The following is a 15397-nucleotide window of genomic DNA, read 5'->3' as shown; positions in this document are numbered from 1 at the left end:
AAAAAAAATTTTAAATAAATAAATAAATAAAATTTATTTACTACATATTAAATATGTATGCACTAATAAGTTTATATCTCATTTTAAAGTTAAATATTAGTGTTTCTGTTATATTTTAATATCTTATCCTATTTCCTAATGGCTAGAGACCTATCAAATCCCATCAGCATTTTAAATTCAGCTTTGTACGTAATCCTAAAGTTTTGAAATGGTTACAGCCCAAGTAAACATAGTTTTTGCTGCTCCCCAAAAAAACATTGAGGTCCCAGGTTTCCATAAATGTTAATACAAATGAGCTGATCTTAGATATTCATCAAGATATTTATATGAGGCCAGTTTCAGAATACAGTCTGACTTATTCTTTATTGCTAACAAAGTGAATCAAAGTATAGCATAGGTTTACTTGCATATTGCCTATTTTAAAGTCAGCATTAGATCTGGAATAAAATAATGGCATGTGCTTCTCGTCCTCCGGGTCATTTTTTCCACCTAGTAGGCCAAAAGTATCACTGGATAGTCCTCAAGGTTTTCTGGAAGCTTGCAAGAAGAAGTACAATGTCACGAAGCAGAAGGACAAAGGCACAGGAATCTGACCGTGACTCTGTACTTATATTTCAGTTTAGGCAAAATATTTACTTTCTAGAAATGTCAATTTTTTTTCTTAGTTAAAAAGAAGATAATTGCAACTCCTATGTTGTTTTTCATGATCAATAAGATATTTTATAGGAAGTGCCCAGTTCAGTGGTTCAGTACTCAATTATGGTAATAATTTATTAAAATAATGTTTTCTCTGCTAATGCTAAGAAGAGCAATACCAAATATATGCACATACATACAGTTAAGATGAAGCTCTAGACTGATTGTGCTCAGCCCAAGATTCTGGACCTATTCTGGATCTCTGTACGTAAGAGAACAACGAGTGACTTCTGCTGTCATGAGAACATACCACTCTTATGACCCAATGATTGACAAAAGCAGAAAAATTAAATCAAGCGAATGCTTTACTCAGGTCTCAAGTTCTAATCTAAATAAATAACTCAAATATGGATAACGTACAACCTTGTCTACAACTTGTAAATGAAATAAAAGGTATTCTTGGGTTTTTATTATTAGCAAGTTATAATTAATATTCAAAACCAAGGTGGGGTCACCAACAGCAAACTCATAGAATATAATCAGTTTTCTACTATCGAACAGTAATTCCAGAAGTCTTATTATCTTGTGGTAGACCCCTATAGCGAATCAGTAACATCAGTGTGCAAAAAAGAAATGTTTAAAAGCAAATTTAAGTATAGCTTCAAGAGGTAAACTAGCATCCGAAAATTGGAATAGGTATTATAATGTACAGCAATATAAAATGTATTGGCTCTGAAAATCCTAGGACAAATGCAATTCGCAAGGAAAAGTAGGAAAGTAGGAAAATTAGGAAAAATTTTCCAAAGTAGGAAAATTTGGATGTGTTTTTAGAAACTATGTTCTCATTAGTGCTAATTTGGGATCTTCAAAGGGGTTCATGAATATAAAATTGCTAACAATGTGCTTTATAGCATATGAGATCATTTTTTTCTATTCAGAAGGTAAAGTTCTCCTGAAAATTTCAGGGATCACTAAATTCTAAACCAATAGCTAGTACATTAAATTTAGACAATCTAACTACCAATTATTTCCTATGAATCTTTCCTTAGAATATACAATTGTAATTAATCCATTTTAATAATGTTACAGATTATTTCTGAATTTGGCTTATTGTAATAGTTAAAAGCAATGCCATCATGGTATTCACCGTGTGAAATAAAACATTATACTGTGAAAATCATTGTTAATAATAATGTATTACAATCGTGTGGCACCATATCCTCTTTTAAAGCATTTTAAATTATGACGCACTGAGAAAGAGCAAGCAACCCTCCTTATCTCACACAAGAGAAGTTGTTTGCTCGAGATCACGTGACAAACGAGAGTAACACACAGAACTAGCGTAGGTTTTCTGATTTCTGATACACCATTTTTCTACCATTCTGTCCTATATTTATTTCAAAGTAGGTATTATTTGTAATTGCAACTATTTATAAAGATCTACAGGTTAAATGGGTTAAATTAGCTTGATTTACCTGGTTTGTGTATACTTATTTAGCACTTGTATTTTGTAAGTTGTTTTGAGAAATTTTATAGAATCACATTAATTTAACATGAACATATATATAATGTTAAACTAAATAATTAAATATTATGTTCACCATAGGAACCTTTGCTAATTCTTATATCATAAATTATTTGATTCTACTTAAATACTTTTCATCTAGATATTTAGTTTACTTTATTATCTTTAATTATCATAATTTTTCCTACAGGAAAAAATTAAGAGAATACAACAAATCAGAATGGAAAAAGAACTTCGAGCCCAGCAAATTCTGGAGGTAGAATTCTTAAATTTCGATAAAAGAAATATAGTTATATAGTTTTAAGTCTGCAAAAACAAAAAGTTTACATACACATTCTCTTACTTATATAAATTAATATGTCCATCAGAAATTCTCTTTAAACATAGCGTATGTAGTAAGACCTAATCTGAACCTTATTTAGCAAGCTCATTTTACACTAGCAATGAAAGTCAAGGAAATAAGACAAAAGAGAAAATAGGGAAAGGAGACCTCCGGAAAGCCTGTATGGTTGTCATAAAGAGCACGTGCTAAAACTCATGTTCTTTACTTTTAGAAAAGTCATGAGAACTTATTGTCTGATCTTTTCTTTTAATTCAGAAATGAAACACTACAAAAGTAAATTTTAAATGCTTAACCAGCTTGGTTTTCTGGCTTCTAATATATCCCTCTTCCCCACAAGGTGATAGGGCTAGAGGACATATTTGGCATCAGCAAAAGTCATAGCTAAAAGACAGCAGCAAGGGAAAATACAGAAAATCTCCACCCAGCAATACCTAGGAATTTAAAAGCCTAGTAGCAGTCTGTAATCTTTTAGTTGAATAGCAAGCAATTGTCAACAGTTTAATGGTTGAAAAGCATTACTCTATCAAACTGTGCATATAATAACTGATGTTTAGAATAATTGCCCCAAGTCAGCAAGAAAAATCCAAGTTTTTAGCGTACTCTGTCTAACTAAGCAAGCACATGTCTCAAAATTATTTCCATCCAAAATAATGAAATGAAGCTTTTAATATATAAAGTTATTAATTAACCTCTCACCTAGTCAGGAAACTATTGCTATGTAGAACAATTTATTCCCTGAGTTCTCTAGACAGTTTTCCATGTTACAGGCTTTTTCCTTCTAGAAGTGGGTACATATTTCTTTCCTATTTCAAATTAATTTAAATCCTTCCAATAGAAAGTGTTCCTATCTTAAAGTATATTGAGAATACCTATTAGGTAGTTAATGATTTAAGATTTTGAAGCTCAAATTTGGTAGCATGATCTTGATATTCAAAATGTGCTTCGTGAAAGATTATGTTTCCATTCTATTTTTTTAAAAAAACAACAAACCCTTGAATTTAACCACAATGTACAGCTAGGGGAAATCAGATTTACTGTGTTTCATTTAAATAATACTGAGTAATGGCTTTCTTTTACTCATATTTCAACTATTAAAAAAGAAATTTCAGATAAAGTAGATATGTGCAAATTTTTAAATGACTGATTTATTTTTTAAATAACCTTTATTAGTTAAAATCTGTCCTGTTTTCTTAATTTTTATTGTGATCCTGTTTTACTTTTAAAAACAAGAAAAGATAAGTGACAGAATATTTTTTTCTGTGATTAAATTTTAAAGCAACTTAACAGACGTTCATTTCAGACTGTTAACAGAATAAGAAGATAAGAAAAGCTGACATACTCTTACGAATTTAAGAACTTTTTGTATATCTTACTGTGTATATATTAGAAATGAAATTAGTATTGTAAATATGTTAACTGTGGGAAATCTGTTATTGTCTACATACATGTTACATATTGTTTTGTGCCTTGTGAGGCATGTAGCTCCATTTTCAAGTCTGAGATTATTTTGACGTTGTGGTGCTATTGCATGACTTTGAGACCTGTTTTGCATGCGTAGGCGAAAAAGAAAAAGAAGGAAGAAGCGGCAAATGCCAAATTATTGGAGGCTGAGAAACGAATAAAGGTTAGTTTAGATGAGAATCAGAGTATTTGTTTTTCAAAAATAAAAACTATGCTGTTACACCAGTATCAGTTATACCAAAAAAACCCCCATAGCTCTCCTCAAAATGACTAAAGTGTTTAGCACAGATACATGTGTATAATGTGTGCTTTTATTGTATGTATAGTATGTGTTCATATATTTTTATTTCATTATACACGTTTTATGTGACGCTTTGAGCTCCTTAAATAGCAGAATCAAATCAGACATGCAGGCCATTGCATAACACCTGTATATACTTTTGCTAGATAAGAATGATCTCCCTAAAGCTATTTTGTGTCATTTATGTTTGTTTCAAATTGTGTCCAAAATCTGATTCTCTCTTTAGATTATAACTCTCTCTTTCTTAATGTCCCTTTTTAACTATTAAAAAATGAAAAGGCTACAGAAACAGAAACCTAACTTTATCAACTATTGTTTACAATAATAAAATTAGCCACTATTAATTATTGTAACTTCACATGTTGTTTAGGTGTGTTTTGATTTTCTGGCATGAAGTGTTAGAGACTTTGACACCTGTACCACACACATTTCACTCCTTACCTTCCACTTTTCTTTTCTTTTTAACAACTGATTACTGACACAGAACAGCCGAGTCCCCCTGTGGTTCTGGTGGTAGCCACTCCACCACATCTTATAAAGCCAGGGACTGTTACCTTTTCCACATAGCCTCTCCGACTTTTTTCTTGGGATTTCTACCCCCTTTCATGGCTGTCCTTAATATTAAGCTTATCCATACCTTGCCTTTATAAAAATATTTGGTGACATTCATAGACTTGTTTATTTAAAGTCACATCCCCTTGGGATGGTGCCCTGAATCATAGGTGGGCATGAAATCTCAAACCGACCCCATTGTCTCTTGTCGCTCTCACTAATATACTGTCCATAGAAATGATACAGCTGCTGTGAGTTATGGAGTATACTTTGGAATTCACATTCAGAGTTTAGAGAGTTCTGATCAGCTAGTCAGTTCAATGAATGTGCTGTTGAAGTGTGCTATTAGGTCACTGAATTTGAAGTTTAAATGGCTACTGAATGAAGATGCTTGCTATTGTCATACAGTTTTTATATATTAGGTGGAGCCACATGAAATTGCCATTTTATAATTAAAAAATGATTGGATATTTGTGATTTTATATGTTTCAATCAAATGGAAGACTACAGAATCTCAGAAAAGGAATTTTTAATACTTGTAGCATGTTCTTAATCTTCCCTCAATCATATATTAAAAGTTTCTTATCTTTAAGGAAAAAGAAATGAGGAGACAACAAGCTGTTCTTCTGAAGCATCAGGTCTGTATACATACGGTTATACAAGCGTTGCGGTGTACATTGTGTAATTTTTATTAAATCAACTTTGGGCAAAATCTTCAACAAAGTTTCTTAAATAGTTCCAATGTAATTCCTGCTTAAGTTTTCCCTTCATCTTACAGTTTATTGCCTTGCTTTGGTATTGGTGTCTTTTGGGGGGTTAAAAATTGGTTTCGTGACTCTGTGATTTCTGTTTCATAATGTTGTGCCAACTCTTTCTACCAGGAGTTGGAGAGGCATAGACTAGATATGGTATGGGTATGTTTATTTTTGTACATCTAACACCGCATTGTGATTTGGTTGTGATATATGGTTGTCATAGCAATGCATAAAGTGTAGCACTGGCTGCTGTCATATTACATACTGCTGCATGGCTTTACAGCACAGTGCATTGCATACATCTGCTTGTCTGTCTACAAAGAAGTGTGGTACCTTTCCAAGACTCTGCATTGAATTGTGCAAGCCTTATATAAGGCTGCTGCCTGAAAATTTACATTACTGATGTCACAGTGAAAGTTAGACTCCTATACAATTGGAGACGATTATGACCCATATTCTCCCATCATTCTAGACACAAAACTGCCATTGAATATGATGGGAATTTTGAGTTAGGTTGATGAGAGAATATGAAATATGTTCTGGTTTAATAGACAAATTTTAGAATTAATTTTAGAAATATCCCTTTAGGGGGATCACATGTTTAGACTAAAAATTGATTAAATCTTATCACCGATTTTTTTTTTATCTTTAAGAAAATGAGATTATCAAAATAAGCTGGTGCTTACCTTATTTTTATACTGTGCCTTTTAGATTCCACTTACTAGCCCATGGTGCAGCTTTTGTGTCTTCAAATGGTGCATCAAGTGGCAGACATCAGTAAACAGGAATTTCCCATCTCATTGGTGTTGGTGTATTAACCACAACTAGTTTAAATTGACATAAAAACTTTTTAAAAACTTTTAATTTGTTGGTGACATATTGGATTTACCAAATGATAGTGTACTTGAAATAAAAATGATTCTAAAATCATGAAGTTAAAGTGATGATAAAATCAATTTCTACCTGATCTAAAAATTTACGAACAATACTACCTTTAGTTTAATTGGCTACAGTACATATTTGTGGTTTTTCTAATAGCAGATGTAAGGTAACTGACCTGTTCCAGCCAACCATTATGCTTTTTGTTCTGCCAGCTTTTGGAGGAGCATCACAACTGACCATGAGTAAATCTCGTATGCTTCTGTTTACACTGTCTCCATGTTCATTGCTTTATCTTTTTGCTTTTGATTGTTCTTGTATTTGCTTTCTAAACCTGAACTAAAACATGCACAGACTGGCCATTCTTGTCATATATTTAGTATTTACTGTGACTTGTCTATAAATGCTAAACATGCTATACGGAGTTTTTTGTTCTGTTTTGTTTTTTTATTTGAAAGTCAAACTATGAAAATTAATAATAGCTGAGTTATTTTCCTATTCTTATCTGGCCTAATAGGAACGAGAGAGAAGGCGACAACATATGATGCTTATGAAAGCTATGGAAGCTCGTAAGAAAGCAGAAGTAAGTATATGTTTCTATGAAAATATTACCATGACATAAATTAATATTTTTTCTAAAAGCATTGGCTCTTCTGAATATGAAATTTTCAGAGAATGGGTTTGTCAGAATTTACTGGCTTTAATAAACCAAAAGTTAGAAAGATAGTAACCAAGTGTGAGAACATAAAAGAATTCAAGGAGGAATCCAGTGTACATGTTAATTTTTTGGAATGAGATTTTAATTAATCATGTTTTAATGGAGAGTACGGTGTTCATTCAGATAAAAATAGCTACTTATTACTGTAATCAGAGTTTCACAAAATTAACATGACAACATGCCTAGACAACTTTTGTGTGTTGTAATTAAAACATTAGTCAGTACAGCTATGGACTTCTGCCCTCCAAATTATCGTGGGTGTCCTACATGTAAAATTAGACCTAAGTGCTTTCCTTAAAATAGAGTTTTAATGGAAAATTAGTCAAAATGAGCTTGTTTGGAATATAACAAATCAGTTTAAGGTTAAAAGGTATGTTACAAAGGAATATGTTCCACATTAAAACAATTGCCTATTATAACTAGAGTTTCACAGTTTAAAAGACTCTGATTCCCGTCTTGGACCTGAACCAACTTGCTTTACCTTTACAGGCTATTTTATTTTATTTTATTTTATTTTGTTTATTTTTTATTTCATTTCATTATTTTTAATCCATACCCAAGGATATTTTTACTAATTTAAAAGAGGAAGGAAGGGAGGGAGGGAAGAAAGAGAGAATGAGACATCAATGGGTTGCCTCCCATATGTAGGCATATACACATGGCTACTGACTAGGGATCAAACCCCCAACCTTTTGGTGCATGGGACTATGCTCCAACCAACTGAACCACCTGGCCAGAGCAGGCCGTTTCTTTTTTAACATTGAGATAATGATAGCTGCTTCCTAGGATTGTAAGATTATCAAGTGATGTAAGTAAGCATTTAGTAAATTAGAATTGATAAGGGGCTTCTGGTGAAGATGGAGTCATAGGTAAATGTGGTATTCATATCCTCCCACAACCACATCAAGATTACAACTAAACTACAGAACAGCCATCTGTCTGAAATCTAGCTGAACACAGTTCTACAACTAAAGGTATAAAGAAGAAGCCACACTGAGACTGGTAGGAGGGGCAGGGACATTGAATGAGCCAATACTACACCAATGTGTGACAGATAAAAATTGAAAGGGATATCTCAGCTTTGCAGATCCTCCCTGAAAAGCAAGGAGTCCCAGTCCCATATCAGGTCCCCCAGTCCCCCACACTAGGCCCCCCAGCCCAGAGTTCCATGCTGGGAAAAGAAGTTCCTGTAACTTCTGACTGTAAAAACCAGCGGGGATTGTGGCTAAGTGAGAAGGAGGGCTCCTGGAGTCCTAAGAGGTCCTCTTAAAGGACCCGTGGACATGCTCCTTCTGAGCTCTAGTGCTGGGGCAGCAGCTCAAAAAGCTCCAGGAACTTATGGGAGGAACTGAACTGTCTGGCATCAGGACAAGAGCTGGAGGGGCAGCTTTCTCCTAGACAGAAGTGCTGGCAGAGCCCATTGTTCCTTTTCTGAGACCCTCCTCCCCCACCCATAAACCTGGCAGGCAGGCAACATATCTGAATCTCCATCAATCGGCTATCACTGTTCGCCCGCCCTGGTGGTTCCCTGAGACCCTGCTCCACCAACCTGAGAGCTCATCCAAGCTGTTCCAGTGGCTTTTCTATACAACTGGACTGTCTAGGATCAGGCTTCAGACTTTCCTAAAATCTCTCAAGTAGTATCTGGCCTTGGCATGCCCATGCTTTATAATTCTTGCTCAGTAGCTGCAGGCCTGGTGCTAGCCACAGCCAGCCTTGGTTCATAGCTTGGCTTCTCCTGGGCACCATTAAAAAGAAGAAAGTTTTTACCTTTTGTGACAGCACAGATAGACCTGGAGAAAATTATGCTAAGTGAAATAAGCCAGTCGGAGAAAGACAAATACCATATGATTTCATTCATGTGAAATCTGATGAACACACTGAACTAACAAGGAAAATCGGGACAGACTCATAGAGAGTAGGATGACAGCTAGTGGGGGGTGTGGTTAGGGAATATGGAGGGATTGAGCAGAAAGGAAAAAGGACTCAGGGACATGGATAACAGTGTGGTGATTGCTGGGGGGAGGGGACATAAGGGGACTAAATGGTAATAGAAAAAATACAATAAAGATTAAATTAAAAATAATAATAAAATCATTTTACTCTAGGTGTTATTTTAACATTCACAAAACTGTTATTTTTAAAAAACAATATAACAGTATATGTCATAAATAATCTTTTATCAGAACGTTTCAGAGAATCCCATAAGTAAAACTGAGTTCTTAAAAAGTTGCTATATTCTGCTAACTATTGACCTGTGAACAGGACTAGGTAATTTACCAGTTTTTCTCAATTTAAGTTGTGCTCCTGTGTTCTACACAGTATTTAAAGATATTTAAAGTAAGTACTGTGTTTAGTGTAATATTTTGGTGTATTTTAAGAAAATGTGACAGCTGGTAGGTTTGGTTCTTTTTAAATATTACTTATACCTGTAAATTACAATATAAATAACAATTTTTACTAAAATATGAACAATAAGTGTGTTGCCCTGGTCAGGTGCTCAGTTGGTTACAGTGTCATCCCACACACCGAAAAGGTATGGATTTTATTACTGGTCAGGCACATACCCAGGTTGCACGTTCAGTCCTTGGTCAGGATGCATACGGGAGACAACCCATTGATTTTTCTCTCTCACATCAATGTTTATCTCTCTCTCTCCCTTTCTCTTCCTAAAAATCAGTAAACATATGCCCTGGCCAATGTGGCTCGGTTGTTTGGAGCATCATCCTATAGACCGGAAGGTCTTGGGTTTGATTCCTGGTCAGGGCACATACCCAGGTTGCTGTTTCCATCCCAGTTCAGGGCACATACAATTGATACTTCTTTTTCTCACATCAGTGTTTCTCTGTCTCTCTCTACCCCTCTTCCTCCTTCCCTTCTTTCCTCTCTTTCTTTAAGAAGCAATGAAAAAAAATGTCCTCAATCAGAATAAAATAAACATATCCTCATGTGAATATTAAATATGTATATATATATATACACATAAATATATTTCTTCAGTCATGTGATTCACTTTTTTCATTTGTTTAATTTTCATAATATTCATAATTTTTAAATGTAAAAATAGGCCCCTTTAAAAAATTGCCCTGATTTACTCATACTCAATATGTGACCATAAAACAGTATCATTTTTATTCTTCAGATTTATCTTCTATAAATGGCTTTTATTACTAATCTTATTTACACCTTTATTCTCCTGTACCCTGAGGTAAACCTGTGTCTCTTAAATTATATTTATGTTTTTGAAATTTTAAGTACAAGTTGCTGTCAAAAAGGATGTATTCTCCTAATTATGCTCAGAACAAACACCTCAGAGACCCAGTAGAATCATAAAATGCAAAAAACATGGGCATCTTTGCAACATGTTCTCTTAAAAATGGCCTGTTTAGCAATCTGATGAGTCATAAAGCTTTACAATAACAGGTCATTTTACCACATTCATTGTTTTGTTTTCAAACTTTTGTAATTCCAAAATAGAATAAATTTATTTCATACATTTGTTATTACTCTGTAGATTTCAAGAAGTATTTCATCTATTCTTTTAGAGTCCAAAATAATATTTTTATGTACATAAAAAAGTGAATTTAAATTTTTACCTAGATATTTAGAGCTGTCTAGGATATTCTAAACTAATATATTTGCTATCAAACGCTTTTCAAATTTGAAATGAAATTTAAAGGACTTCTTAACTAAAACGTTAGTTAAGAAAAATTATATTACTATAATTAAGATGATGAAATATTTTTTACTATAAAGGACTTATATTCGAATAATTAACATTTCAAGAATTCCTGCATCTAAAATACTATGTTGGGGGAGGGGCTGTGTATAAGGGAATGAAGGCCAAAACTCAATCAGTAGGAAGCGTACTAATTTGCTTGTAATTATTTATAATCCACCTAAAATATAATCAAGAGCTATATTTTACAGTCATTTGTAGGCAGTCTTAAGTTAGTGCCCCAATATTTAACCAATATTAGTAGTGTAAAACACATTTTAATTTTAATTTTATATTATGTTAGGTTTAATAAGTCTTATCTCTGATACGTCACACATTTTTTGTGAACTGGTCTTGCAAAATCAGAAAGTTCTATTGTGAAATCCTAATATTTGACATATAAACAAATATATATGTATATAGTGTTATAGAAATTAGATGTAAGATTAAGCACAGTAATTTAATTTGTCAAGAAAGGCTTATGGCCCTGGCTGGTGTGGCTCAGTGGCTTAAGTGTCAGCCTGTGACCCAAACGGTCACTGGTTCGATTCCCAGTCGGGGCACATGCCTGGGTTGCGGGCCAGGTCCCCAGTGGGGGGCACGTAAGAGGCAACCACACATTGATGTTTCTCTCCCTCTCTTCTCCCTCTATCTAAGAATAAATAAATAAAATATTAAAAAAAAAAGTGAGTTGAAAAAAAAAAAGGCTTATGAACACTTCTAGTCAAGATGGCAGTATAGGTAAATGTGGTGCTTGCTTGCCTCCTACCACAATCACATCAAAATTATAACAAATCTACAGAACAACCATCATATAGAACCACCGGAAATCTGGCTGACTGGAAGTCCTAAAACCAGGAATTAAAGAAGAAGCCACATTGATACTGGTAGGAGGGCAGAGACAAGGAATGCGCTGGTCTCACACCAATGTGTGGTGAATAAATATTGGGAGAGATAGCTTGCCTGCAGAGGTTTCTCCGCCCTCCCACCCGCCCAAGGAGCAAGGGGTCTCAACCCCACATCTGGACCCAAGCCCAGGGTCCAGTGCCAGGAATAGAAGTTTCCGTAACATCTGGCTGTAAAAATCAGTGGGCATTAAGGCTGAGTGAGGCAAAGCTTTTGGAGTCCCAAGCAGTTCCTCTTAACTTAAAGGACCCCTGCATGGACTTACTTGGACTCACTTCCTCTGAGTTATAGCCCTGTGGAAGCACCTTGAGAGGCACCAGAGGCATACGGGTTGAAATAGAATTGTCCAGCATCAGGGTAAGAGCTGGGAGGGGACAGCTTTCTCCCAGAAAACAGTGCTGACAGAGGCCATTGTTCCTTTGCTTACCCTCACCTGACATAGCCAGTAGGCATGCTCCATGTCAGAGATTCCATCAACCTGGCTCATACTGTTTGCCCCATCCTGGTGAGTCCTTGAGGCTCTGCCCCACCAACTTTTGGCCCACCTGAGTAATTTCCAGTGGCTTTTCCATATGAATGGCCAGTCTTGATTCATGCTTCAGATTTTCCTAAAATCTCTCAAACAAGTAGCGTCTGACCTCAGCATGCTTCATACCTATCCTTAAGTGGCCCCAGGCCTGGCACTAGCACCAGCCAACCTTGGTTTACAGCTTAGCCTTGCTGGGGGAGCCTCCAAACCCGGCACAAGTAGCACCCATCTGCAGATTGCTTTGTAGTTCATGCCACGAGGCTACAGGCAGAACGCAGACCTTGGCCTGTACCTCCAGGGAGGCCACAAAGCCAGCTCACTCAGTGGATAGCTTCAGACCTCATTGAAGCATCACCAAGCTTCCTCCATGATGGACACAGTCAAGGGGAAGACTCAGTAGACACCAGAGCCCCAACAAGTAAGTCCTGCTCTGAGGGTGGGATGCTGCACAGATGATCCTCCACAGTGGTCAGTGGAAACAACCAGTCCTTGCAGCCAGTCGACCTGGGGAAATCCCTCCCACTGATATGACAATAGCAAACATGGCTCAACTACAACAGGAGGGTGTACACAGCTCATAAGAAGGGTGCACCTTGAGTCCCCAGCTTGGGTGATAGGGAATGCTGTGTCACTGGACCCTATGGAACACCTGCTATATTGGGCCACTCCACCAACTCTGGGAGATATAGCAGTTCTACCTAATGCATAGAAACAAACACAGGGTAGCTGCCAAAAAGAGAAGACAAAGAAACATGGCCCGCATGAAAGAGCAGAACAAAACTCCAGAAACAGAACTAAACAAAATGGAGATAAGCAATCTACTAGGTGCAGAGTTCAAAATACTGGTTATTAAGATGCTCATTGAACTTAGTGAGGACTTCAGCAGCATTAAAATGGACCAGTCAGAAGTAAGGTTACATAAACTGAAATGAAGAATAATTTACATGAATCAACAATAGAGTAGATGAAGCTGAGACTCAAAACAGTGATTTGAAATATAAGGAAGAAAAAAAACACCCAATCAAAACAGCAAAGAGAATAAAGAATTTTTTAAAAATGAGGGTAGTGTAAGGAGCCTCTAGGACAACTTCAAGCATACCAGCATTTGCATCTTGAGGGTACAGGAAGAAGAGAGAGAGTAAGAGATTGAAAACCTATTTAGAAAACTAATGCCAGAAAACTTTACAAAAGGAAATAGACATACAAGTTCAAGAAGCACAGAGAGTTCCAAACAAGATGAATCCAAAGAGGCGCACACCAAGATACATCATAATTAAAATTCACAAGGTTAAAGACAAAGGCAGAGTCTTAATGGCAGCAAGGGAGCTCCACAAAGACTGTCAGCTGATTTCTCAACAGAAACTTTGCAGGCCTGAAGGGATTGTCAAGAAGTATTTAAAGTGATGAAAAGCAAGGATATAGTACTCTATAACGAAGAGTACTCTACCCAGCAAAACTACCATTTAGAATTGGACAGATAAATTTATGAAAATACTGTTTTCTCTTCTAAGGCTAATAAGAGCAATACCAAATATATGCACATACATACAGTTAAGATGAAGATCTAGACTGATTGTGCTCAGCCCAAGATTCTAGACCTATCTCTGTACATAAGAGAACAACGAGTGACTTCTGCTGTCATGAGAACATACCACTCTTATGACCCAATGGTTGACAAAAGTAGAAAAATCAAGCGAATGCTTTACTCAGGTCTTGAGTTCTAATCTAAATAAATAACTCAAATATGGATAACGTACAACCTTGTCTACAACTTGTAAGTGAAATAAAAGATATTCTTGGGTTTTTATTATTAGCAAGCTATAATTAATATTCAAAACCAAAGTAGGGTCACCAACAGCAAAATCATAGAATTGTACAGATAAAGAGCTTCCCAAACAAGAAAAAGGTAAAGGAATTCTTCACCACCAAACCAGTATTATATGAAAAGTTAAAGGGTCGTCTTTAAGAAAAAGAAGAAAAAAGTTAAGGATTTGAACAATAAAATGCAGTACATATTTATCAACAATTGAATCTAAAACAGAAGTGAAGAAGCAGAACAGACTCAGAGACAGAGAACATTTTGACATTTGCCAGACAGGGAGGGGTTGGAGGAATGGATGAAAAAGAGGAAGGGGTTAAGAAGTACAAATCGGTTGTTACAAAAGAATTATGGGAATGAAAAATATAGCATAGAGAGCATGGTCAGTGATATTCCAGTAACTTTGTCAGACGGATGCCAGGTTTATTGGTATGATCACTTAGTAAGTTACGCAATGTCTAATTACTGGGGTGTATACCTGAAACTAATATAATAATGTATGTCAACTATAATTGAAAATAAAAGTGACTTAAAATCTAAAAAAAGAAAATGCTTAGGTTAATGGTGGGTAAATATATGGCACTTTCAAACAGTACACTCAAGAGACAAGAGAATACAGATTTCAGCATCTTCCAATTTAGCTTCAAGTAGCACTGCCACTTTAAACTTTAGTTTCTGGAAATATAGTGAGGTAATGAGTCTATTTTACTTTGATATGGTGAGGTCTATTTATAACCATATCAAATCAGAGTTTTTGCAATTAAAATGATTAACATATATAATGCAACTACATGCATAATATAACTTAGATATTTCTAAATTCCTAAATATCACTTGCATGTTGTTATTAAATATATAGAATTCTACTTTTAGATACAAAGCTTATTTATAATTGAAAAATAGAAGAAGACATCTATTATGTTTGTATCCAGAATGAAATATAAAAGGTAGGAAAAATTGGCTATTGAATATGTTTAATGACTAGTACAAATATTGACCTATATTGATGCAGCATTTGTAGAATTAATAATTCAGCAAATTAATAAGTGCTTACATAATTTTTGTGGTGAGGCACACAGAACATGTGCATTAGAGACATGTGATAACTATTATAGCAGGAAATATGAACAATAATTAGACCAATTTGAGAGGAACTTTGAACTGATACAAGCTTGAGAGTCAGGTTAAAAATCAAATCATTAAAAACTTTCTTGAGGTGTCTGGCAAATTGTACTGCTGGGAATTGAATAGGTCC

General features: G+C 35.2%; 1 protein-coding gene across 9 annotated transcripts in view; it reads left to right on the top strand.

Moving 5' to 3' along the window:
• Positions 1-15397, top strand: part of BAZ2B (bromodomain adjacent to zinc finger domain 2B) — a 350928-nt gene that overhangs the window by 280358 nt on the left and 55173 nt on the right. For 5 of the 9 annotated variants that reach the window (XM_053918709.1, XM_053918714.1, XM_053918708.1 and 2 more), the window contains 5 exons: positions 2352-2417; positions 4063-4128; positions 5412-5456; positions 5700-5732; positions 6970-7035. In XM_053918709.1, coding sequence (XP_053774684.1) covers positions 2352-2417; positions 4063-4128; positions 5412-5456; positions 5700-5732; positions 6970-7035 — 276 coding nt within the window. The remainder of the gene's footprint in view (positions 1-2351; positions 2418-4062; positions 4129-5411; positions 5457-5699; positions 5733-6969; positions 7036-15397) is intronic. The other 4 variants (XM_053918713.1, XM_053918712.1, XM_053918707.1 and 1 more) reach the window with 2 other exon arrangements.

Source organism: Desmodus rotundus, chromosome 2 (genome assembly GCF_022682495.2).
Source record: "Desmodus rotundus isolate HL8 chromosome 2, HLdesRot8A.1, whole genome shotgun sequence".
Taxonomy (NCBI): domain Eukaryota; kingdom Metazoa; phylum Chordata; class Mammalia; order Chiroptera; family Phyllostomidae; genus Desmodus; species Desmodus rotundus.
This window is presented reverse-complemented; position numbering and strand designations above follow the sequence as displayed.